This window comes from Thunnus maccoyii, chromosome 2 (assembly GCF_910596095.1).
Source record: "Thunnus maccoyii chromosome 2, fThuMac1.1, whole genome shotgun sequence".
Classification (NCBI taxonomy): domain Eukaryota; kingdom Metazoa; phylum Chordata; class Actinopteri; order Scombriformes; family Scombridae; genus Thunnus; species Thunnus maccoyii.
In genome coordinates, this window is record NC_056534.1 from 14916887 (window position 1) to 14940929 (window position 24043).

The 24043-nt window shown below is 39.2% G+C and overlaps 1 protein-coding gene across 1 annotated transcript; it reads left to right on the forward strand.

Moving 5' to 3' along the window:
* Positions 1–138: 138 nt before the first annotated feature.
* Positions 139–23908, forward strand: zgc:154142 (uncharacterized protein LOC555481 homolog). Its single transcript, XM_042393647.1, has 25 exons — positions 139–298; positions 4286–4410; positions 5950–6043; positions 6520–6660; positions 6879–6976; positions 8490–8616; positions 8981–9190; positions 10000–10209; positions 12026–12166; positions 13352–13597; positions 13804–13989; positions 15489–15598; positions 15904–16004; positions 17384–17661; positions 17872–18035; positions 18160–18343; positions 18448–18666; positions 19749–19883; positions 20072–20293; positions 20426–20608; positions 21055–21167; positions 21260–21354; positions 21545–21834; positions 22756–22916; positions 23512–23908. The coding sequence occupies exons 1-25, from the start codon at positions 139–141 to the stop codon at positions 23707–23709; spliced, it is 4191 nt and encodes a 1396-aa protein (XP_042249581.1). The 3' UTR covers positions 23710–23908.
* The last annotated feature ends 135 nt before the right edge of the window (positions 23909–24043 follow it).

Here is a 24043-nt window from a genome sequence, read left to right on the forward strand (position 1 = left end):
GCAATACCACATGTGAGGGAGCTCAAGGTTCATCTGTGCTGTCAAAGTTCAGATACCCTGACGCTCCTTGTGTTGGTAATAAGCCGGTGAATTGTTAGATGAGGCACAGTCTGGTGCATCTCCTCCACTGAGAGGAAAATGGATATGGAGAAGAGTCGTCGTCGGTCCAGGGGCTTGAGCACCCTGGAGAAGATCCTGATATTTCTCTTTGTGGCCATGACCGGCACCTGCATCGGCCTCGTGGTCATCTACTTCACTGACAAAGCTGATGATGCTACTCATGCAGAAGGTGAGAATTGTACTGTTTCAATACCAATGTGTATCTCCAGCACAATCCTTAAAAGCATAATGTAATACTGATTCTATCTCTTATAGTTATTTGCTTACAGTTCCTTTCAGATAAGATACAAAATCAGCTCAACCAAGCAGAACAATACACTCAAAACTCTGGACGTTTCCATCCAGACACAATGTGTAGTCGAGCGTTAAGTAGCTGTGAAGAAATTCAACAAGACAAGACAGGGACAGTGAGGAATTTCATCAAAAATCCAAAGTGAGAGCTTTCTGAGGCCACTGCATCAATGACTCAGCATCACTGAAAAGCATGTTGTCAAGATGGACTTGCAGTCTATTTTTGATCAAATGTCACTGTCAGTGGTTTTTCACTGTCAATTTAGCTGCAGGAGGTGATTTAAACTTGACAAGGTGGCAAATGACAATCTGCATGGAGCTTCTTTCTTTTTTTATGACCAACTTATTATTATTTTTGGTTCGTTTTACATTGTGTGAACGGGACAAGCATATAGTAATACAACTGATTGACATATTTACAGAAGAAAAGAAAGAAAGAAATAGGAAAACACATTTTGAATTGAAATTTAAGCAGCAAATCAAATTATACAGAAGACACACAAATAAAACATAAATCTCTCCTCTGGTTCATGTAAAGGTCTGACTGTCAGTGAACATTAAGTCAACATAGAGTTACAGTCCTTGGAGGTACATAGAGAGAGTGCACAGAAGTCTGCAGTCCTTATCTAAAATGTGAAACTGCAAATAATTAACCAAAATGAAATTATATTAATACTGCCAAGAATTTTATACTTTTATAATAATTGTATTTGTAAAGAGGACTAATGGTGATGAAATTGTGATTTCAGAGTGACAAAATTATTTCACTTAATCAAAACTGAAAGTCTTGTTCTTTAAAAAATTAAAAGATGTCCTTGAACTGGAGAATGTCCACTTTTATTCAGCAGGAGCAGGAGTTTTCACTGAAAATCAATATTGAAAATATAATTTCTTGTGATCTAAATAAGAGATATGAGTTAGGATTGTGCTTAGCTGTTGGGGTGGGGGGGGGGGGACAAAATACATGCAAATACCTTGGACAGATAAATACATAATTAGATTTATCTTCATTTTCTCTTTTCTGAGCCACAGAAAATTAAAATATTCAATTCAATTCAATTTTATTTATATAGCGCCAAGTCACAACAGAAGTTATCTCAAGGCACTTTTCACAGGTCTAGACCGTACTCTTTAATTTACAGAGACCCAACATTCCCCCATGAGCAAGCACTTGGTGACAGCGGCAAGGAAAAACTCCCCTTTAACGGGAAGAAACCTCAAGCAGAACCGAGCTGCCATCTGCCTGGACTGGTTGGGTTGAGAGAGAAAGAAGGAGGGAGGGAGAGAGGGGAGAGAGAGACACAGAGAAGCACAATAAGAACAAAAATAACAAGCAGCGTCCCTGCAGCCATGGTCCACGGAGGCCTACTGTCCATAACCAGGGGGTCCATGTCCCTTATCCTGTGAGAGCACAAAAACTCCGGGGAAGAAGCTAAGTTAGTAATATGCATTAATGGTACATGAATGTGTACAGATGGAGATGGGGAGGAGGAGAGAGGAGCTCAGTGCATCATGTGAAGTCCCCCGGCAGTCTAGGCCTAGCAGCATAACTATGGGCTGGTCCAAGGCAAACCTGGGACAGCCCTAACTATAAGCTTGATCAAAAAGGAAAGTTTTAAGCCTACTTTTAAACGTGGAGAGGGTGTCTGCCCCCTGGATATACAACGTATAAGAGTGGACAACCAAAAGCAAGACATACTGTATTACATTTACACTGTTATGTTTATGCCTTTAAGCAAAAAGTCACTTTGATTTCATAGTAATAATATATGTATCATCAATCTCCCTGAAAGAAATGACCCTACATGTGCCACACCTGCATTATTTAATATAATACACCAAAGGTCCTCTTCTGCGTCTCCTTCATCTCTTAACCAATGTGTCATTTATCATTTAGGAAACTCATTATTTACTTTGGCCTTATGCAGAAAAAACACGCCTTCTTCAATCTTGGAAATTGAAGTGGGTGAATTGTTTGGGTTTGCATGAGTGGAGTAAAGTGATGAAATGAATATCGGATGAACCAATTTGCTTTAAGCGCCACAAGTCATCAGAGTCTTCTGAACATCTTAATAAATGTCCTTATGACAAGTGTGTTGGCAGATAAAACACGTTCTGAAGAGTGAGGACTGTTACTGTCGCTTGTTAATATTACACACATTATATTACACATTATTTCACTGTGGGGTCTTCATCATCGCAACAAATGAAAAAAAGCAGTCCATCTTTATGAAAAGCATTAAAAGGATCATTGCTCACAAAATAAGATGGCTTGTTGCACATAACGGGACAACAATGTAATTATGTTGACGGTAATGTGCTGCCTAAATGACACAATATATTTCTAGTTTTGTGCTGTTAAACACAGCTGTGCTCCAGACTCCTAACAGAAGCCACTACAGTGTGCTGCTGCTGTGGGTGATGACATACTGTATAATCAATGCTGTTACCAAGGCTTCTCAATTGATTTTAATGCAGCATTGCAGCTACCAGAAGGTGTTTTTTAATCACTGGAATTTCATAGTAAACATTTTCCCTCTTAACTTTCAGTGTTGCTACGTGTACAATATGAGTTATTTCTTTAAAACATCTCAAGTTCTGTGATTTGTCTGTTGACGGCTTGAAAATAGAAATTGTATGATCCTTTACATGAGTAAAAAACATTTAATAGCTCATAGTAAGTCGGTTTTAAGTTTCCTAAGACTGAATTGAATTGAATTGGAAATGAATAAAACTAAATTAAAAAGAAAAAAAATGACCTCAAAGGCAAAATTTACAATGACACTATACAAGAGAGCTATATTTGATTACAATATTCTCACTTTTCTTTCACTATTTCACTATTGTGGTCACTTTTTGTCAGTTTCGCTGCTTAATTTTTCAGTTCTGACACAAAGCTTTCATGTGGGCGGGTGTTACTGGGCTGCATCCCCATTGGCCAATTACCTCACGGACAGACAGGTCAATGATTTGGAAGTGCAACAAGTAGCATGATTTCAATTAATTTTCCTCACCAACTGGCAATCCAAATAGAAGGAAAGAGTCTTAATTTTTCTCAGGCTATTTTTAGTGATTATAAATAACCATATTGATATGTTGGCTGCTGAATATATGGATTTAAAGAATGTGATGCAATAACATTACATTTGTATGCGATAATGTAACGTTTGTTTAGGCCTTATACAGCTGCAAGTTAAAGCTAACAGACTATTTCACAGGACAACATGATGACATGAGACCGGACACAGGATGGATGGCCACACATTGCCTGGCTAAATAGTCTGTTAGCTTTAGCTTGCAGCTGATTAACACAAAAATAAACACATTATCGCGTCACATTTTTTAAATTTATATATACTCAGCGGCCAACATATCTACAGCAAATTGTTATTTATATTTACTAATAATAACCCTGAGAAAAATCCAGAAGACTCTTGCCTTCTATTTGGATTGCCAGGAAAAATAAGTTGTACTACTTGTTGCACTTCCAGACCATTGACCTGTCGCTCCGAGAGGAAAGGAAACGAAATTGGCCAATGGGGACACAGCCCTGTAACAGCCTTGTGTCAGCTTTGTGTCAAAACTTTAAAAATTAAGCAACAAAACAGCAGTGAAAACAGTGACCACAATAGAGAAACCCTATTAGTGAAAGAAAGGGGAGAATATTGAAATCAAATGTTTCACTCTTTTATAATTCAATTTATTTATTTCTGTTTGATTCTTGAGAGATTTTGTTCAATTATTATGACACAAATTTAACCCCATATACAGTTAGTCTGTTCAGGGTATAAACTGTTGATAAAACAGGTTTTATGTTGCTAATTTTACCAAAAAGGCTCAATAACAAGTGTCTTCTTTTGTCATACATTTCCAGGGCCGGGCTGTGGTGGACCTCAGGAGCTCTCCGGAGAGTCAGGCACCTTCACCAGCTTGAACTACCCCAGTAGCTATGACAACGGCAAGAGCTGCACCTGGCAAATCACTGTGGACCCTGACAAGGTGACACAGATCAGCATCACTGCTCTTCTAATCCTCAATCAGTGAAGTCTTACAGTCTGGAGACGTACAGTCAGTGTTGTCAACTTAGCGGCTTTCTCGCAAGATTTGATGACTTTTAAGACCCTTTTATCAGACCTTAATTCTTCTCCTTTAAAGGAGTGCCAATATTGTACAACAGTGGCTTTATTCCAGTGTGTTTTTTACAAATTGACTTCATTTTCTTTGCTTCATTTTCTTTACTTCATTTTCTTTACTCTACTTTACTTCATTTTTCAAAATCTTTTATATACATGTGTTAAGTCTTGATGTCACAGATATGTAAATTAGCGTGTGGCGTCATCTAGCAACATCTAGTGACTTTTCGAGCAGCTACTTTAGCTACTTTCCACTACCTTTTTTTTTAATAGTCCCCTTTTCAAACTGCCTCTCTCCCTCTGATCAAAAAGAATGTGATGATAAACTGTTGACTTTAGGGGAAAGTACTTCAAATTTTACACAACTAGAAGTATTGGATTTTAATTTTACTCAAGTAGAAGTAAGTTTACTTCTGTTGAAAACCATTTAAGTAAAAAATAATGCATTTGAATGCTGCGCCAAACAACTTATTTGGGCAACCTCGCATATTGAATTCAATATGCAAGCAACAAGAGTGCTTGTTAGTTATTTAGTTAGTTAGTTAATTAGTTAGTTAGAGTAGGATAATTGACAATACGGGACAATGATGAGGACAACTGACAGGGACACTTTATCTTAATGACAATATTATTGTTATTTGTTTTTTAATATTGTTAATTTACATCTTCATCTCAGTTTATAGAACATGCCATGAGTGCAATAAAATTCCTGGAGAGTTTAATATAGTACAAACACAGTGTTGTTAAGATATAAGGTTATACAATGATGGTCAGAAATAAACGTCCTCTTGAAAACAAAAAACAGCTTAATTGACTTACAGTAAAAGAAAATGTTACTTGCAATACAGCTCCTCCAATACACCCATTTTCTCTCTTGTTTACATCAACAGAAAGATGCAGATTTAAACAACTCACCCTTGTCTATATTTCCGACAGGGTCTTTTATAGTGATTCTGTCTGGTGCCAAATTGTCAGTAGAGTTTGTCAACTAACTGTTGGGGAAACTGTCTCATGTGAGGCCAAAGCGGTGGAGGACAGCTGGGAGGAATGCAGTGGCAGCATCGTAGACAGATGGCTGCCTTGTCTCCTTCATTCTCCTCAGCTCTTCCCCCCACCCACAGGAGAAAAAAAACTAAATCCTTGATTCTTCTTTCTCTGCTAGCATGGCTGCCTGCTTGATGCAGTGGCTGCTTTTCTCTCTCCCTCTGCATGTCTGTCTCTTCCTGTTGCTGCCTTCAAACACACATAAACATACATAGAGAGGGCCATGTGCATGCAGACACACATGCACACACTCACATTTCACACTGAGCTCTTGCCTCTCCCTGTCAGCAGCCCGTCTCTCTTATCGACTTCTCAGATTTAAAAAAGAGAGATGAAACACCTCTACATGTTTCTGTTGCAGGTGATTCATCTGTGGTTTGAGGAGTTTGCTTTAGAGGACACTCAGCTCTGCACGGCAGACTTCATCACACTACAAGACTCAATGGGAGTCATTGGTAAAAATCTTACATCAATTCCAACATATGGGGGGAAAGGAAAATTTTAAATATGGTGTTGTTCCTACTTTTTTCTAGATAGATCTAGGTTACATACAGACACATACACACACTTACTTTGCATAAATACATGAGCCTGCAGTGCTATCCACCCATCCAAGACTAAGGGGATTGAGCTTTGATGTCATGCCCAAATCAGCCCTCCATCCATGGGCAGACTCATCTAGTGAGCCACACAGTCCTCTGGTCCACCGCACACTGCACCCACCCAACACCCACTCTAACACTAGTTCTCCAACCAGACTGTAGAGTTTAGTTCACACACATCTTTGATTTCTGTAAATTTGGAATAATTTGCTATCATGCACCCCCCATTTTGTGTTCTCTATATAAAAAAGAATATATTAACAACTGCACTTAGTTTTTATAAGCAACATTGTGCAGATCTGTATAACCTTGAGCTGTATTTTTTCTAGGGAAATACTGTGGCTACACCAAACCAAATCCACTAGTGTCACTGACAAACCACCTGACAATCCACTTTGACACCAATGATAGAAAAACAGACCAAGGATTCAAGGCTCATTACAAAGCTGTGGCTCCAGAACTCACACCAGGTAAGAGGATGAGTAAAAATCCATTTGAGCAAGAAAATTGCTGTAATGTCGGATGTCTGTATTAAAGTATATGATTGACCTAGAAACTGAATGTTGTACGTATATGGCCGCTGGATGAACAGGGGTGAGGAAATGAAATGGGGTGGGAAAGGGGGGTTGTATTGCGGGTATCCTTGAGGTGTATGTGAAGCTCAAGTGCCCTCCATCCCCACTGCCAGAAATAGCCGGAGCTGGTGGCTTTCTCCAAGGTGACCAGGGGGATCTGATGACCCCCGGCTTCCCTGAGCAGAACTACCTGAACACAGCATTATACCAGGTACTGCCATACACATGAACAAACACACACAATAAAAGCTCTAATTGCAAGCTTGTAGTAAAATATACTACACAGTGCGCACTCTACTACAGTATTCAACACAGCATATACTTTAAACTGAACATTATTCTCTTTAAAGTGGCTATAATCAATATTTTTATATATGGATCATGTTGTAAGTGAGAGGGACACTTGTAGTAACCCATAGAGAATTGTGACCTGTCTCTGCAGATGTCCCTCAGTTCTACAGAGAATTTTTTAATATCAATATGAATATTAGTATAGATAATATATTCTCACTGTTCTCTTGGGGCGGCTGTGGCTCAGGAGGTGGAGCGGGTCGTCCACTAATTAGAAGGTTGGTCGTTCGATCCCCGACTCCTCTTGTCCACATGTCATGGTGTCCTTGGGCAAGATACTGAACCCCAAATTGCTCTGTGTATCGGTGAATGAGTAGCAGAAACATTGTAAAGCGCCTTGGATAAAAGCGCTATATAAATGCAGTCATTTGTTCTCATCTGCGTCATTTCCAGACACAGTTTGCAACTGTTGTCAGTGAAAAGGCTCTGATAAACCCACTGTACACAACCTATCCAGCACCAAACAGAAGACAAAGTTAACTAGCTGATGAACATAATGGAGCATTTGGTAGCCAGAGCCAGATATCTCCTTCAGGAGTCCAACAACAGAGCTAAAAGGAGAGTGAATATTAGATTTACATATATCAAGTCACCAGAAACATGTCTCCAACGATAACGTTGCTCCATATCTACTGAATGTAAAAAGAGGCAACTGGTTATAGATGGTGTGCAGTGCCAGAGACCTCCTGGAGTCGCTGGCAAAGTTACCTTCACTGGTTGTTACAACTAAATAAAATCTAATTTTGGCACTAATACAAATTAACTGCAACTCAATACTAGAAAGATGTCCAGAATATTTTGTGCATTTTGTCTGTGCAAAACACATTACCATATTACATTTACACAGTGCCTTAGTACTGATTAGCATATGGTTCTAAACAAGTTTAGATCTCAGATTAGCATCTTAAAGTAAATCCATTAGCTATGGATTTCAACACAGTCATGTTGACAGAATTTATGATCTTGATCAGTGATTAATGCATCTAATTAAATCAGTCAGTTTTCATGGCAGGGTTTCCATGCTGGGTTTGGACGTGGAGTCATGTGGTGTTATTCGACTGTCATCATGATTTCATCTTGCTTTGCTTTAGCTTGACGGGTCACTGTCTGTCCAAATAAGAGCAGAGTCAGTGATAAAATGATTTATGAGTAACAGTTTGTTAAAATGCAGCCTAGGTTACAACCCTGAAACTAGGGGCAGGAAAACAAAGGGGGTGATGCAGATAGCAGTTTGGTACATCAGTGATTCATCAATCATTGAATTGATTAAAGATTGGTGGGTGAATCCATTTGCATTCTTTATGTTGTTTAAAATCAACTGCACTTTGACAACTGCAATTGGTGTTTGTGTGTGTGTTTGTTTGTTGGATCAGTGGAGAATCACGGTGCCTGAAGGCGAGAAGGTTCGACTGACATTCACCTCCTTTGACCTGGTGCCTGAAGTCTGTGGAGACTTTATTCAGGTCTATGATGGCTACAAGGCTGGCTCTTCTTTATTAGGTGAGCATGACATGTTTCCAGTATGCACTGAAGAATGCAAGATGATGATGAACAGGGATTTTAAAATACACCAAACATCTTCACGCATCAGCGAAGTTTATTTTGAAAGCTGGATGTGCTATTATAAGGCAATGGGAAGTGTTAGAATATCAGAACAGAGTGTAGGCTTTGTTCAACATTAACAATGTCAACTGTGTGGGCCCATGAATAAAAGATGAGCTCAATTAAATGTTTGAGAAGTTGTACAATGGGCAAAGATTCTGGAGTCTATTTTAAACTTAATGACTTTAAGTCTGTCTGCATAAACTTCATTGTTATAGTAGCATGGATGATCTTCCACTTTTTAACATATTATCCATTAAAGGTAAATTCTGTGGTGGAACAATGCCAAAGCCAATGGAGTCCAGTTCCAACACAATGATGGTCCGCTTCAAATCGGACAGCAGTTCGACTTCTAAAGGATTCAGAGCAACTTACACAAAGTCCAGCCTTCCACCCGTTATTGTTCCCACCACACCAGGACCAGGACCAGGACCCACCACCACACAAACCAATCCACCTCCCACATCCTCTGGTAAGCATTCTCTCCAAGCCCTAACCTACGTTTCCCTCTTGCGTACTTTAAATAAACCTGTAAACTAGGATCCATATTCACTAAATACTAATAAATCCTACAACACCGTTTGGTTCAATTGACTTTTCGTACCCTTCCCTGCATGTCTCCATTTTGATTTCAGTGGAAATATACAACATAAGACATACCTGATTGCCTCACCAGCAGATAACAGCATCAATATTTATGCGGCTTCCCGAAGACATTGGCCGTCACAACTAATTTTTTAGTCCACTCCAGAGCAATTTTATCAGTTAGACTGCCAATCTATAATCGCTTATCTCTTGAAAGTAAATATTGATGCACAATAAACTATAATATCATGATCTATGAGGTTCCTGGCCAATGAGAGCTTCTTGATACATCTTGCTGTTCTGCCTCCTCTGCAATTTCCTTGCTCTGATCAGGTGACAGCTACTAAATAAGGATGAATGCAAGTTGCTCTCTGCGTAGGAGTGGGGAGATCCCCCTTGAGGTTTATCTATTCATCACTGTATTAAAGCTATTGGTAGACGGAGCGGTTCTCTCCAGTGGCCAATTAAGGTAGTTCATAATGAACCTGTTCATGGAGCAGTTTTGTATCAAAGCAAGCTGATTCTCATCAACTGAAGAAAAAGAAAGAATAAACTTGATTAAATGGAGTTCAGATGCACAGAAACCCCAGCCTTTAATCCAGTTTCCCTTCTTCTAAAGACCATTTCTACAATAAAGTGTGAATGTGAATAAATATTGTTTTCAACATTACTTCCCGCACTGTTATTGGGCAGGAGGTGGTCCAGTGATCCTCCATGGACGTAAAGGAGTGATCCAGTCTTTGGGTTTCCCAAATTCATATCCTGCTCATCTGAGTAGTTCCTGGAAGATATCTGTACCCCAAGGATTCCTGGTTAAACTGCAGATTACTGACATGGCCATCACAGGAGAGACTGGACAATGCAAGGAGGACAAACTGGTCATCTCAGATGACTACAGCGTACTAGGTGAGCCATAACTTAACCTTCTTTGTATTACATTTTACATTACATTAAATGTATTAATTGTATCTGCTTGTTTTTTTGTATATATTTTATTTCTACAATTTAAGTTTTCCAAGTTTGACATTCTGTATATTTGTGTGCGTTGAGCTTACTGTTTTAACTCCCCAAATGCATCTTAAATAATCTTAGAAAATCTTTTCTGCTTTTGCTTTATCAGCCATGTCTGTCTTTGTGTAGCAAGACTAGCAGCCACTATAGTCACAGTTATAAACTCCTCTTCTTCTTGCATTTCAAAATTATGTGGTCAGGCACCAAGACGAACACAGCAAACAAGCAACCCTGCTAAGAATGCACTGTGTCATTAAATATGAGGACTTTGGCTTGTGTTTGGTGCATTTTGCTAAGGTAACAGCTCTGGTACAGCAGGATAGCTCAATATCTGTCCCTTGCTGTAATAAATGTTGATTAGGATCTTTGCAAAGAGCCCATTAAACTATAAATTACCTGTCCTTATTATTCTCCTCAGTGGCGGCAGTGAGGCTGATACAGCTTTATCTATTGCTGAGTTCTCAAGGACTAAAGAGCTGAGGTGTAAGCACACGTTGTCTGTGAAACACACACAGATACTGTAGATGATGGGAGTGTTTTAGTGGTGTGTCCTGTTAGTTAGTTAGAGCAAGCAGCTAAAGGTGAGACTGTAATTTATAAAAGAGGATACAATACATTCTTCCATTTACAAATAAAAACTTAAAAGGGACGTATTATGTACATTTCCATGTCTATATTTTAAATCTGGGGCTCTTATAGTAATATTGACATGACAATCATTGACATGATTTACAGTTCAAAAAACTGAGAGTGGACAATGTAAAAACAGTGTTCAGGGCAAGTTGAAGCCTGGGCTTTCGCCTCGCAGAGGGCATTTCTACATACGTTTGAAATTTGAAAATCACAAAACACATAATATGTCCCCTGTAAATTCCTAACATTAACCAAATTAAAGATTCTGAGTAAATTGTGATTAAAAATTAACAAAATGAGTCATTACAGGTTTAGTTTTATAGTATGTGTGAAGAGATTTGTGTGATTTAATGCACAGGAATTAGTTAATTGCATTTATTTTACAGGATATTTATTGCATAGGCTTTTTGCATATTATATGTATGTATTCCTAAATGAAAACTATGATGAAAAATATCATATTTTGCACAATGCAATTGAGTCAAAAACCAAATAAAAAGCAACCTTCGACAATGAAAATTGTTGTTCAAAATGTATAACAATTTTCATCAAAGAATAAAAACTAAACATTAATGTGAAACTACTACTGTTTACATGCAGTCCTGATTTACAATCTGCATTTATCTGCAGAATCACACATCGAATGCTCCTGATTGCTAAAACGTTATCCTCCATCACCCAGAAATATATCTTCATCAGAAGTTGATTTAGCTACTGAACTTATTGCACTAATAAGCAATTACTAGTTTATGCTGTCTTTTGTGTTCATTTGCTCTGGGTAAGTAGGTACAGAATTAATTTGATAACTGATTTTGTGTTTAGTTTATAAGTGGTTGATGTACAGTACTGAATAAAGTCACCCTCATTTGCATCCACATCCACCAACCACTGACCACACCCTGACACACTCAGCCTCACAATAACACACACACTCATGTACACCCAGTAGTGCTTATTTACCCCCCTCTGCTCTTAATGTTTAGCTGCATCCTTTGAACCATCTCCTCACCCCTCTCTCTGCTCTCTCCATTTCCTGCCATCCTTTACCTCCTCTGTCCTTCCTCTCCCTCATTTTCAGGCACACACTGTGGCTACATCCTTCCTCCAGTGGTGGTCAGTGCCGGTGACACAATGTCTGTCACCTTCCAGTCTGACAGTCGCCTAACAGACCGAGGATTCTCTGCCAAGTGGGAAGCTGTGTACCCTGCGGATATCGCAGGTAGTGAGGACTAATACACACACATGCCCATACGCATTCAACACACAACAAGCACACACACACATGCATGCACAGGGACACACAGGAACACACAGGAACACACAGGGACACGCAGGGAGATACTCACACCTGAGGCAGACATCACTGATGCAGTTCAGCACCTCAGTAAGACTAACAATAAAACATTGCACCCCTCTGTCACATATTTATAAAAACAGCAAAGTCATTACATAAACAGTGTCAACTCTATCAAAGCACAGGTCAGAGTACACTGTTAAGCATAAAAAAAGATAAAAGTCCTTTATCTTTTTCTTTATCATGATTATCAGGCAAGAAAATTACTTATGACCCCACGTGCAGCAGCGGAAGAAGTACTTAAAGGTGCAGTGTGTAGAATTTAATGTTATCTAGCGGAACTGACTTAACTATGACATAACTATGTTTAATTAGTGTATAAGCCCATGAAAATAAGAATTGCTGTGCTTTTCGTTACCTTTCGTTATGAGCCCTTTATATCTACATAGAAAGTGGGTCCCCTTCCACGGAGCCCGCCATGTTTCTACAGTAGCCCAGAATAGACAAACCAAACACTGGCTCCAGAGAGGGTTGCATTTTTTTACGAGTTTTGCGGCCACTGTAGATATTTCTACACACTTGGAAGGGGAGGGTGATGGGAGGGGTATTCATTTGGTTGCAATCTGCAATCTCACTGCTAGATGCCACTAAATCCTACGTACTAGTCCTTTAAGTAAAAGTAACAATACAGAAGTTCTTCATTACAAGATAAAGTCTTGTAGATTTTATTTAAACAGAAATACATAATGATTATCAGCAAAGTGTATTTGTATATTAAAGTGAAAATACTCCTCTATATCTCTTATACTATTAACTACTGTTATATATAATGTATGTCATATTTAGTGTTATTTAGTATGTAAAATTTTAATCGCATAAATTGAAAATAGATGTTATAGCTGTCAAATAAATGTAGTGGAATACTCCATATTTACCTCTAGTAAATAAATAAAATGGAATTGTACTCAAATAAGGATATAAGATACATGTTCACATTTTGCCATGATGGTTGTATATTTACTTCTCACGAGTCTTTCTTATCACAGACAGATACTGTAACTTTTCTCATACATGAATCTCATACAATTTCTTTTCCTCTTTGTGTTGCAGAAGTCCAGGGCTGTGGATTTTTTTCCAGAGAGGAAACAGGGGTTATCAAGTCTCAGAACTGGCCTATGAACTACAAGGCTAACACTGAGTGCATGTGGAACATCGTGTTGCCTTTTGGGAAAAAAATCACACTGAATTTCACCCACTTCGACCTAGAAAACAAAGATTTATTAACGTTCAAATGCCTTGATAATATAGTGGTGTATGAAATCAACAGTTTGACCAATGGCCTGATTAAAAAGCACGGTAAGTTGGTTCCTACATTACTGACTGATCACAAAACTGCTTGTATATTTCATGATGGTCAATAAAATCATAAGACCCAGCCATGAATTCGTTCACCCTATTTTAATCCTAATTAATAAAACTATGTATCTACACTGCTAAAAGTACTGCATAGCCTCTGTATCACTTTATTTTTATGAACAAATTACTCTTTTAATTGATTTTAGGTCCATTTTGTGGGACTAAACTGCCTCGTACCATCCGGACAAAAGGCAACAGGCTGATGATACGCTTCCATAGTGACATATTTACTGAGGCCAAAGGCTTCAGGGCCTACTGGACAACAAACCCCAGTCTGCCCGCTCCCACTGAGCCGCCTGCTCAGCCCAACCCTTGGGACGACATCCCCATAGGTGGAGTATCTGCCTCAGCTAAATGCATTACACTGCGTTTACATTAACTATAAGTACATTTAAAGCTACACTAGTCAGTATTTTTCATATAAACAATGGATCAAATGATGATGTGTAATATGAAAGTTGATTGCTCGTAGTGATGAACCCAATAATAGTTTGCAATGCCAAGTATTTTAGATGTTTTGTCTTGTTACATTGCCCATTGCTGAAACAATTACTCAACTCATTTCATTTAATTAAAGAACACAATACAGTTTTTAGGTGAAAACACAAAACAAAACAATGTTGGTTTTAGCCTCTTAAATGTGAGGATTTGCTTATTTTCTTTGACACATAATCACTGTAAGGTACCTTTGAGTTTTGAGACTGTTGGTTGGACAAAACAAGTAATTTGGGGACATGACCTTGGCCTCTTTTCTTTTGAAGCACCTTTATTACTAAGTTGTTAGTAGAGAAATGACGGGAAATGAGTGTCCTCAGCTGGACTGAAAGCTGTGAATAGTTTTAAAATGATGATGATTTAGGCTTTACATTTAATATTCTGGATTTTTATTTATTTACACATTGAAATCATATTGTATTGTACACTGTCTTCGGGTTAGCAAGCAATATTTTCCTATCACCAGTCACAACATCTAGTTTCAAAGCTGCTCCTTGCTGTACAGAGGCCTGCTCTATATTACATTGATTCATGCGTCCTCCCGTCCTCACCCCCCTCACCCATCTCCTCCTTGTTGCGCCCAGATGTGCAGTAAGGCAAGGTGATTTGGTGTGCTGAGAACACAATGTGAAGTGTCCTAGTGCTCCACTCTCCTTCCAAGCTGGCTGTCACCCAATCCCCATTCTTCACCCAGCGATGGGCCCCAGGTGGTCCAGGCCCCTGCCAAGCCAATTGCTGAAATAGAGTTATATAAATGGACTCTGCTGCCTCTGGGGTATTTTTTTTTCCCTACCCATGCTCTGAGCAGAGGTGCCCTGTGTTGGACAAAGAAAGGAAAGAGAGAGTGAGAGTAAGAAAAAGTCATGAAGGGAGAAAATATTGGATACAAGAATTTAATGTCAACTCTTTGGATGACCAAGGGACATTAATATCTTTATGTGTGCTGCTGTTGTGATGTTGACTTTGGCCTGCAAGTTACAATTTTTCAAATCTGGTTCAGGACCCATCCTTTGTTTTCAGCAGGAGCACAAATATACACTGAATACATGACTGCAAACTAGCAGATTAGTGAAAGCCAAAAACAGAGGGACATAGTTCACTGTAGCCAGCATTGTCAACTTGGTGCGATTAGAAAATTATTTTAAAAATATGTATCAGAGTGCCAGAGCCAGTGATCGAAAGCCACTTCCCTCCAACATGCAGGCTTATCTGTTAGCTGCAGACATGTACTGTATATTCAGGCTTTGTTTATACACACACAAACCACAAACAAATTCACATAAGCACAGACAACCGGAAACATGATAGATTACAGTGGTTTCCTTTCATTTTCTAGACTGGCCCAGTACATGTGGAAAACCAGCCATTCCTCCTACTATTATGTCACGCATTGTGAATGGAGAGCCAGCCAAGCCACACTCCTGGCCCTGGCAAGTGTCCATGCAGGTGAGAGACTCCCCTAATGAGATTTCACGTGAAGATAGAACAAATTACATCAGAATTTACTGTGATTTCAAAGGATACAGATTCAGATGCAGTTAAACTTGCAGAGTTACAGTTGATAATCTGATATCAAAGAGTAATTTGTTCCATCTTCCTCCATACTGTCTTCATCTCATATAAATTCATTGACTGACATGAATCTAAACTTAAAAGACATCAGCCAATTGTGTGCATATATCATCTTTAATGACCAGTATGCTGTTTCCATAGTGACTTTCTTCTCTGCTTGCCTTGTGCTTTTGTTTCAGGTCTGGCCGCCCAGTCGTCCAGAACCAAAATTCTCCCATATCTGTGGCGGTACTCTTATTCATAAGAACTGGGTACTTACAGCCGCCCACTGCTTCATAAAGTGAGTGCTCTGTAGGGCTGCAACTAACAATTAGTTTCATTATTGATTGATCTACTGGTTATTTTCTAAATTAATTGCTCTGTCTATAAGGTCAGAAAACAGTAGAAAAAAAAGCATGTTATAGTTTCTTAAAGCCCAAGTTAAAGTCTTTAAATGTCTTGTTTTGTCTGATCAACAGTCCAAAATATTCCAAGATATTCAGTTTATCAGGTATGATACACATAAAAGTTTAAATCATTTGAGAAGCTGAAACCAGCAAACGTTTGGCATTTTTCCCTAAAAAGTGAGTAAAATTATTATAAAACAACTCAACAATTATCAATGTAGTTTCTGTCAATCGACTAATTAACTAATTGTTGCAGCTCTGTTTCATAATCTTATATAAAATGAGTTTAGACACGATCAAAAGGAAGATGCCTCATGACATCATTCATTTCCAGTCATTCATTTTCAAAACAGGAGATAGTTCAGCCCTCTATGGTTTTATGCTCCACATATCTGGAACAAACTCCCTAAAAACTGCAGGTCTGCAGCAACTCTCAGTTCTTTTAAATCAACGCTGAAGACTTTTCTGTTTGCTGCTGCCTTTTATTAAATCAAATGATTATTCATGTCTTACACTGCACTGTAACTTTTATTCTTGTATTTTATACTTGTCCTATTCTATTTTAGCTTATTTTTGTTTTCTATTCTCTTAGCTCTTTAATGACTGTTTTTAATTGTATTTAAATGTCCTTTCATAGTGTGTTTCTTTTGCACTCCTGTCTTGATGCTTTTAAAGTTTTATGTAAAGCACTTTGAATTGCCTTGTTGCTGAAATGTGCTATATAAATAAACTTGCCTTGCCTTGCCTTTTAACGCTACAGGAAGTTTTTATCAAACTTCCTGGAAGCCCATTTGCGTAATCTCAGAAGGCAGTTATTGGTGTCTGTAGTCTGTGCTTTTTTACCTCAGGCCTATTACAGTGTCAGAACAATGTCTTCTTAGAGATGCCTCGCCGCCTTGGCTAATGGTCTACAGTGCCCTTTGTAGCTGGTGCACTGTGGAGCCTGCGTATTATATATTTTCTGCTGTGAGCCTGAGTAGGATGTATACAAGTTTATATGCCACAGAGGTGGGGTGTGCACAGTAAAATTGTGTTTGTTTTTGTAAAAAAAAATGCTCCAGTATCCTTTCAGCTTACATTGTGCAGTGACAGTGACATGTACCACTACACTATATACATCATTGTTTATTTTACTCTAAACTGTATTGTAAACTATAAGTATTATTTATTGTATGATTGCAAGACAAAAGGCACAATATTACAAAGATTTACAAAGAACAAGACCAAAGAGTCAAAGTTTTATTATTTATGAATCTGCTTATTTCCTACCCAGCTATGCTGATGAGCTGCAGCGTTGGCACATGTGTCTTGGCAAACACAACCTGACCTACACAGAGCCGAGTGAACACTGCTTCAATGTGACTGGTATCTATCGCCATGAGGGCTTCAAGTATCCCACAGTGCCCACAGTGGAGTTTGACATTGCCCTGGTCAGGCTGGATGGGGACGTGATATTCAGTGATGAGATCTCTGTCGCCTGCCTTCCTTCTGAGGAAGAAATACTACCTGGGGGCAAGAAGTGCTACGCCACCGGCTGGGGAGATGAAACAGGTGCTGTTTCTGAGCTTCGGTGCTTTAAAATTGATTTTTAAGGAGAGACACTCGCCCCTCATAATATTTTTATGCTGTTAAACATTCATTGTTGCATAGTTTGCATGCCCTCTGCTGGACTTAATGTGCAAATACCTCTTGTTTTTATGCCCCCAAGTGTGACAAGTTGAATTTTTTGTAACCATTTAAATTGTTTCCTGTGATTATCAGGTGATTCACTGAATGCTAAAGCCTCAGAGGCCCTTAACCAGGTTGCCCTGCCTGTTGTGCCGTATGACACCTGCAAGAGGATGGATTACTGGTGGTTCCAGGTCAAGACCTCCATGATCTGCTGCGGGTATACCCTGCCTGATGAGCTCAAATCTGTCTGTCAGGTAAAACAAGACCCCAAGTGTAGGACTAATAGATGACAACAATGAGAAGAACACACCTGACTACACAGACGGTATTTTACAACATGCTCATGGTATTTTTGATGTTGATTCACAACTATGACAGGGAGATTCAGGTGGTCCTCTGGTGTGCCGGGATACCCCCACTGGTCCATGGGAAGTTCACGGTATAACTAGCTTTGGCCCTATCGGATGTATTATGAATAAGAAGCCCTCCGTGTTCACCCGCTCCTCTGCCTACCTCCCCTGGATCAAGAATGTCATCCGCAGAGACATCTACAATGAGCACAGTATGATTCCAGCTGGTCTAAACTGACCTACTTTGCTCAAAAACTAAATATGGTACAAAGTCAGGATCCACTGCTGGTTTTCACCCTCTATCCTCCCTGTGTAGCATCTGGCTGTGGTGGACCAAAGGACTTGACTGGCACAAGTGGCACCATCTCCTCTATGGGTTACCCTGTCAGCTACAGCAACAACGCCCGCTGCCAGTGGAACATCCAGGCGCCCGTTGGCAAACTGGTCCACCTCCATTTCCACAATTTTTCCCTGGAGGAGAGTCAGATGTGCATGAAGGACAAAGTCAGTCTGTCTGACAGTACAGGAACTCTAGGTATGTAAATATCTGCTTTCTTTATCTTCCTTGATAATGAATTTCCTGAGTCATTCTGTGATGTGATTACCTTATTTTACATCACATCTCCACCCCTCAAAGACTTCAGCATAGTTATTGTGGTCTATTATTATCTATTACTGTATATTATGTGAGAATGGCATCTCATGGTGTCTCACACCTATAACTCCAACTATTTACTTCAAATTATAAATATAGATGTTTCAGCAAATTGTTTTCGTATGGTTAAAGTCAAAAAGTCACGTGGCTGGCATTTACAGTATACTTAGTGTTTCATATCAGGACAAACAACTTGAGAGGCCAAACCAAGGAAGGCCTGAAACAAAAACATGTCTACATATCAAGAAAACAACTGCACAAACTTGGAGAACACGTACACATAGTGGATATGAGTCGAAATGGAAAACATCTTACATTGAAATTAGGGAACGAATTAAATTCAAATCTATATCTACACATATAATGTTTCAACTCAATATAATGAATATAAATTCTAATACAGAAATTGACTCTAAATATCTTTAGTCAATGTTTAGTCAATGCCATTTACAATATTAAAAATTACAAAATAGAAAAACATTGGTACAAATACTACAGCCAGGCTGTCTGTTGTCTAAACAGTAAAGAATTAAAGAAGTCCCCACCACATCTGGAAAAGTCAGCCTTTTTAATCCCTGTATATCAACAGGGAGAGTACATGATTGTCCAAAAAAGTGTCTAAAATGTTGAAATAAATCATTGCATTGGTGTTACAAGTGTGTGGTTAACCATTCTTTTTTGATCTCTGCCTATGAGCCAGCACCTCACTAGAATAGGTGTATGTTTCCCTTCAGCTTTTTACTCTGCATTGAGAGACATATAAAACACACTGACAGATATAGCTCAGAGCCTACTGCTGTGTTGTTTGTGATATGTCCTGGCCTTAAATGTTAACTTGTTTACTCACATACATAATATAAAAACAGGACAGATAACGCTGTTAATATATTTATAACACCATCATTAGGACAGGAGGTCCAAAGGTTTGAAGAAAAGTCAGTATCATGTTCATTTCTCCTCAGGCACCTACTGCAGCCACGTACCACCTAAAGATCTGGTGAGTGATGGGGACACACTTCACATCAGCTTCTCCTCCAATGACAAGGTGGTGGATACAGGCTTCACTGCCACCTGGAAGGCAGTGGACCCTACAGAGGGTAAGACAAGAGAAAAATGAGCCTGACAAAACACTGAGGGAATAACCTCCAGTCAAGACAAATGTTTCTTCTGTCAGGATTTAACCTCATTGTCTGTTTTTTCTTTTTTTCTCCTTTCCTTCTTTCTCATCACAATATCCTCTTGTCCACACACACACACACACACACACACACGCACACACACATAGCTCCTTGTGGAGGAAGTTTCAACAGTGCTCAGGGTGAAATCACCTCTCCTAACTGGCCCAGTGACTACAACGCTCAGTCTGTGTGCACATGGCGCATCAAAGTTCCTTCAGCAAAAAGTGTCCATGTGGCCTTCACTCACTTTGAACTTCAAGCTGTAAACATGTTAGGAAACTGTGTGGACTATGTGGAGATCTTCAATGGAGAAAGCATGAAATCACAAGGTTGGATATTGTACTCAAATGCTCTTTTGTTTCCATTTTGTGTTCAATTTTTTTAAACTATCTTCTGTACAGGCCAGTGTAACATTATCATATGTTAATGGTGAAAAAACTAATTCCTTGTCTGTTATGCAGGTCGTTTCTGTGGCTTTGCCCCTCCACCCAAAATTGCCATCCCCAGCAACACAGTCGTCATTCGCTTCCTTAGTAACGGAGCCAATCAGCAGAAGGGTTTTCGTGGTTACTGGACTACCGATGCCAATATAATCCCAACTTTACCTCCTCCACTTCCTAATCTATGGGACAACATTACTATCAGTGAGTTTTGGCCTATTCCAACTTATAGCACCCCTATATCTCATGGTAAATGATAAATGTGGCCTGGTAAATGGTAAACATAACGCCTTTCTAGTCCTCTGACCACTCAAAGCACTTTACACTACATGCCGACATTTACCCATTCACACATACTCACACACCGATGGTATAGCCTTTGGGAGCAATTTGGGGTATAGTATTTTGCCCAAGGACACTTTGACACTGGAGGAGCCGGGGATCAAACCGCCGGTTAGTTGACCTCTGAGCCACAGCCACCACTCATGTGTTGTGTTGTCATGTGGAGAACTGTTGCAGGATCTGAACCTGGATCACCTGATTTCCGATTTTAAACTTTGCCACGGCCTATATCTGTATAAATAGAGGTTGAATTAATTGATGAATGATTTCACGATAGCTTATTTGAATTGTATATTTTCTCTTTCCAGACTGGCCAGGAAATTGCGGAAACCCAGAAGTGACACCCAATACAGCCACCTCAAGGGTGGTTAATGGGGTAGAGGCGATCCCCCACTCCTGGCCCTGGCAAGTCTCCATGCAGGTACTGTCAAGTCTGCTTCTCCCTGTGCCTGACTGACTAACAGTGATAGAGGAGAGCTTTTATTTGGTAAAAATGTATTTTTTCTTCCCCAGGCTTCACCAATGTTTCCCATACCTTACATGCACGGTTGTGGAGGTTCTTTGATTCACGAGGAATGGATCCTTACTGCTGCTCATTGTTTCATGGTGTAAGATATAACTACAGAAATACCTACAGTACATGCCATTTTAAAAGCTCACAGTTCTTTAAAAGCAGCTTTTAGAAACATACATTTTTCTTCATTTTATCTTGGCTAACAGCTCACACAATACCCATAGGGAAAAGTAAAACAAGTTCTAATTTTTTCCTTCACCTTCAATCATCCACCTGCTCTCCAGCCCACTGAATAAACCCTCCTACTGGCGCATGTGTCTGGGGAAGCACCACATGAACTCCTCCATGGATGTTCCTTCAACAGAGGCATGCTACAAGGTGGACGGAATCATCCGCCATGAGGGCTTCGTTTATGAGCAGGATCGCAGTGACATCACGAATGACATAGCCCTGGTGCATTTGGCTAAGCCCGTCAATATGACGAGGGAGATCAGCCCCATCTGTCTGCCTAAACCTGGGGATGTGATGGCTGGTGGGACACCCTGCTTCGTCACTGGCTGGGGAGATGAGAAAGGTAGAAATTATCTCACAATTCAGTTTCCTTTACAAGAACTGTAGTCGTAATGCAACTGGAACTAGAAGTAATTGTAGAAGTAGCTGTAGGTTGCTGCTTCTAAAACTGAATTTCATGTATGAAATTTGTTGTGTAAAATTGTGATTCCAGCTTTGTTACCCCTTTTGATCTTTTGTTCTGTACTTTTTCTGTTTTCCTATTTGTTTCATTTTAAAGAATAGGTTCACAATTTTTAAGTCCGTCTTCAAACAACAGTCAGGTGCCCATATGAACACTGAAAGAGGTTTTCATCGCTGTATTCATTCCTCCTGTTCATACGTATCATTAGAAGATTCCCTCCAAATGCGCTTTGAACAAAATGTATTTTAAAAGTTTAACAAAAAAGGGAATTAGGCAATAAAAAGACAGTAACTGAAATACATTGATTTGATTTGACTAATTTGGACGCTGGAGCTTCATGTTAGCTTCAAACAAACTTGTTTACATTTTTGTACGGAAGGATTCTTGTGGATTTTGTCTTCTAATGGTCAGTATGAACAGGAGGAATGATTATAACAAGAAAAACATGTGTCAATATTTATTTGGGCATCTGACTATTGTTTTACAACAGACTTGAAAAATTGTGAACCCGTCCTTTAATTGAAATTTTGCTCTATTTCACATGTGCAAGGTTCAGTCCAGGATTTCTGATTTCTGCACCAATTAACAGTAATGGGAATGTTTACTCGTACAACAGCTTTACAGGCTCCACTAAAATCTTGTTATCAGGCATGTGGGTGTTTTGTTTGATCGGCTCATATTTGCTGTAGCCTTGGCTTGATTACTAAAGATAAGAGAGTTGGAAGTTTATCTTGGTGTAAATGTGTGTGTCTCTGTGACTATGCCTTCTAAAATAACATGTCCTTTCCACTTCTATCTTAGGTAACCTGTTCCCCAAAGTGTCTGAGAAGCTAAATCAGGCAGCCCTCCCTATTGTTGACTTCCAGACCTGCAGTAAGCCTGCATACTGGTGGGACACCCTCAGGCCCTCCATGATCTGTGCTGGCTACGAGTCTCCAGATGAGCTTAAGTCAGCCTGCCAGGTGAGAGGACACATTCCTCCTTGCAAAAACAGTTGCAAAATACATTAATTATAGAAAGTAATTAAAACTTTTTTTGGATGGACAAGCTGAACTATTTTAGAGGATGGGACTTGGATGTTGAAATTCCCTTCAAGCTTTTCTCACACATTATTAAACTACATATTATATGCAGTAAAAGTGTATTATTATATAAGCGTGTTGGCCTCTCATGATTGGATTGTCTTTTATGTAACAGCCTGTAAACTGCTTTGTTTGTGATCATTCAGCCTTGATTGCAAATGGCAGCCTAGTTTGCATGCATAATTGAACAAAATAACATAGGAGCATTATTTGTTAGCTATAATGAGCCAATATGCAAGCGGGGACCTTGGAAGATTAGAAATTTAGAAGTGGGAAAAGTACTGCAGGCTTTTAGAGTTTTATAAAACACAACACTGACTTGCCTCAGGAAAACTGTCAGGTTTTTGATAAAAATTGACCTACAAATTCTAGCAACGTGATGATTTATAGTATCTGTCAAAATCAAATATCACCAATGCATCTTCTTACCTGTGCAGTAAATCTTTAATGATTTCCTTCTCCTGCTCTCCTGTAGGGTGACTCTGGCGGTCCTTTTGCCTGCAAGGCCACTGGAATAAGCACAACCTGGGAGGTGCACGGTATCGTCAGCTTTGGACCTCAGGGCTGCATCAAAGACAAGAAACCATCAGTGTTCACCCGTGTCTCTGCCTTCAGTGACTGGATCCACCACAACATCAAGAAGTTTACGTATGAAAATGGCAAAACCAACTAACCAAGTCATTGTACCTTTTTATTTAGGGTTCATCATTAACTATATAAGTAAAATTGTTCTCAGCCCCATTCAGTTTACAACCCTTCTGACTTATAAGGAATCTTCTGGTATGTAATGGTAGAACAACTTTATTTGATGCTATATTTAATATTTCATACATTGTATACAGTATACAGTTAAAGAAACATTGCATGTTCTAAGGGGAAAAGGAAATAAGTTTCTAACAAGACTAATATTTTTCTCTAATGGAGAAATAAGTGATATTTAAATGATTGAAACTATAAACTTCACATTAAATTTTTCTATGCATCTCTTTTGCTGCTCTTTTGCTTTT

What these genes read in the sequence shown, in the direction of transcription:
- zgc:154142 (XM_042393647.1), top strand. Translation starts at nt 139, where the DNA reads ATGGATATGGAGAAGAGTCGTCGTCGGTCCAGGGGCTTGAGCACCCTG. An exon ending in GTACCCTGCGGATATCGCAG is followed by an intron (nt 12,167 to 13,351) that starts GTAGTGAGGACT and finishes TTTGTGTTGCAG; the next exon opens with AAGTCCAGGGCTGTGGATTT. An exon ending in AGACATCTACAATGAGCACA is followed by an intron (nt 18,344 to 18,447) that starts GTATGATTCCAG and finishes CTCCCTGTGTAG; the next exon opens with CATCTGGCTGTGGTGGACCA.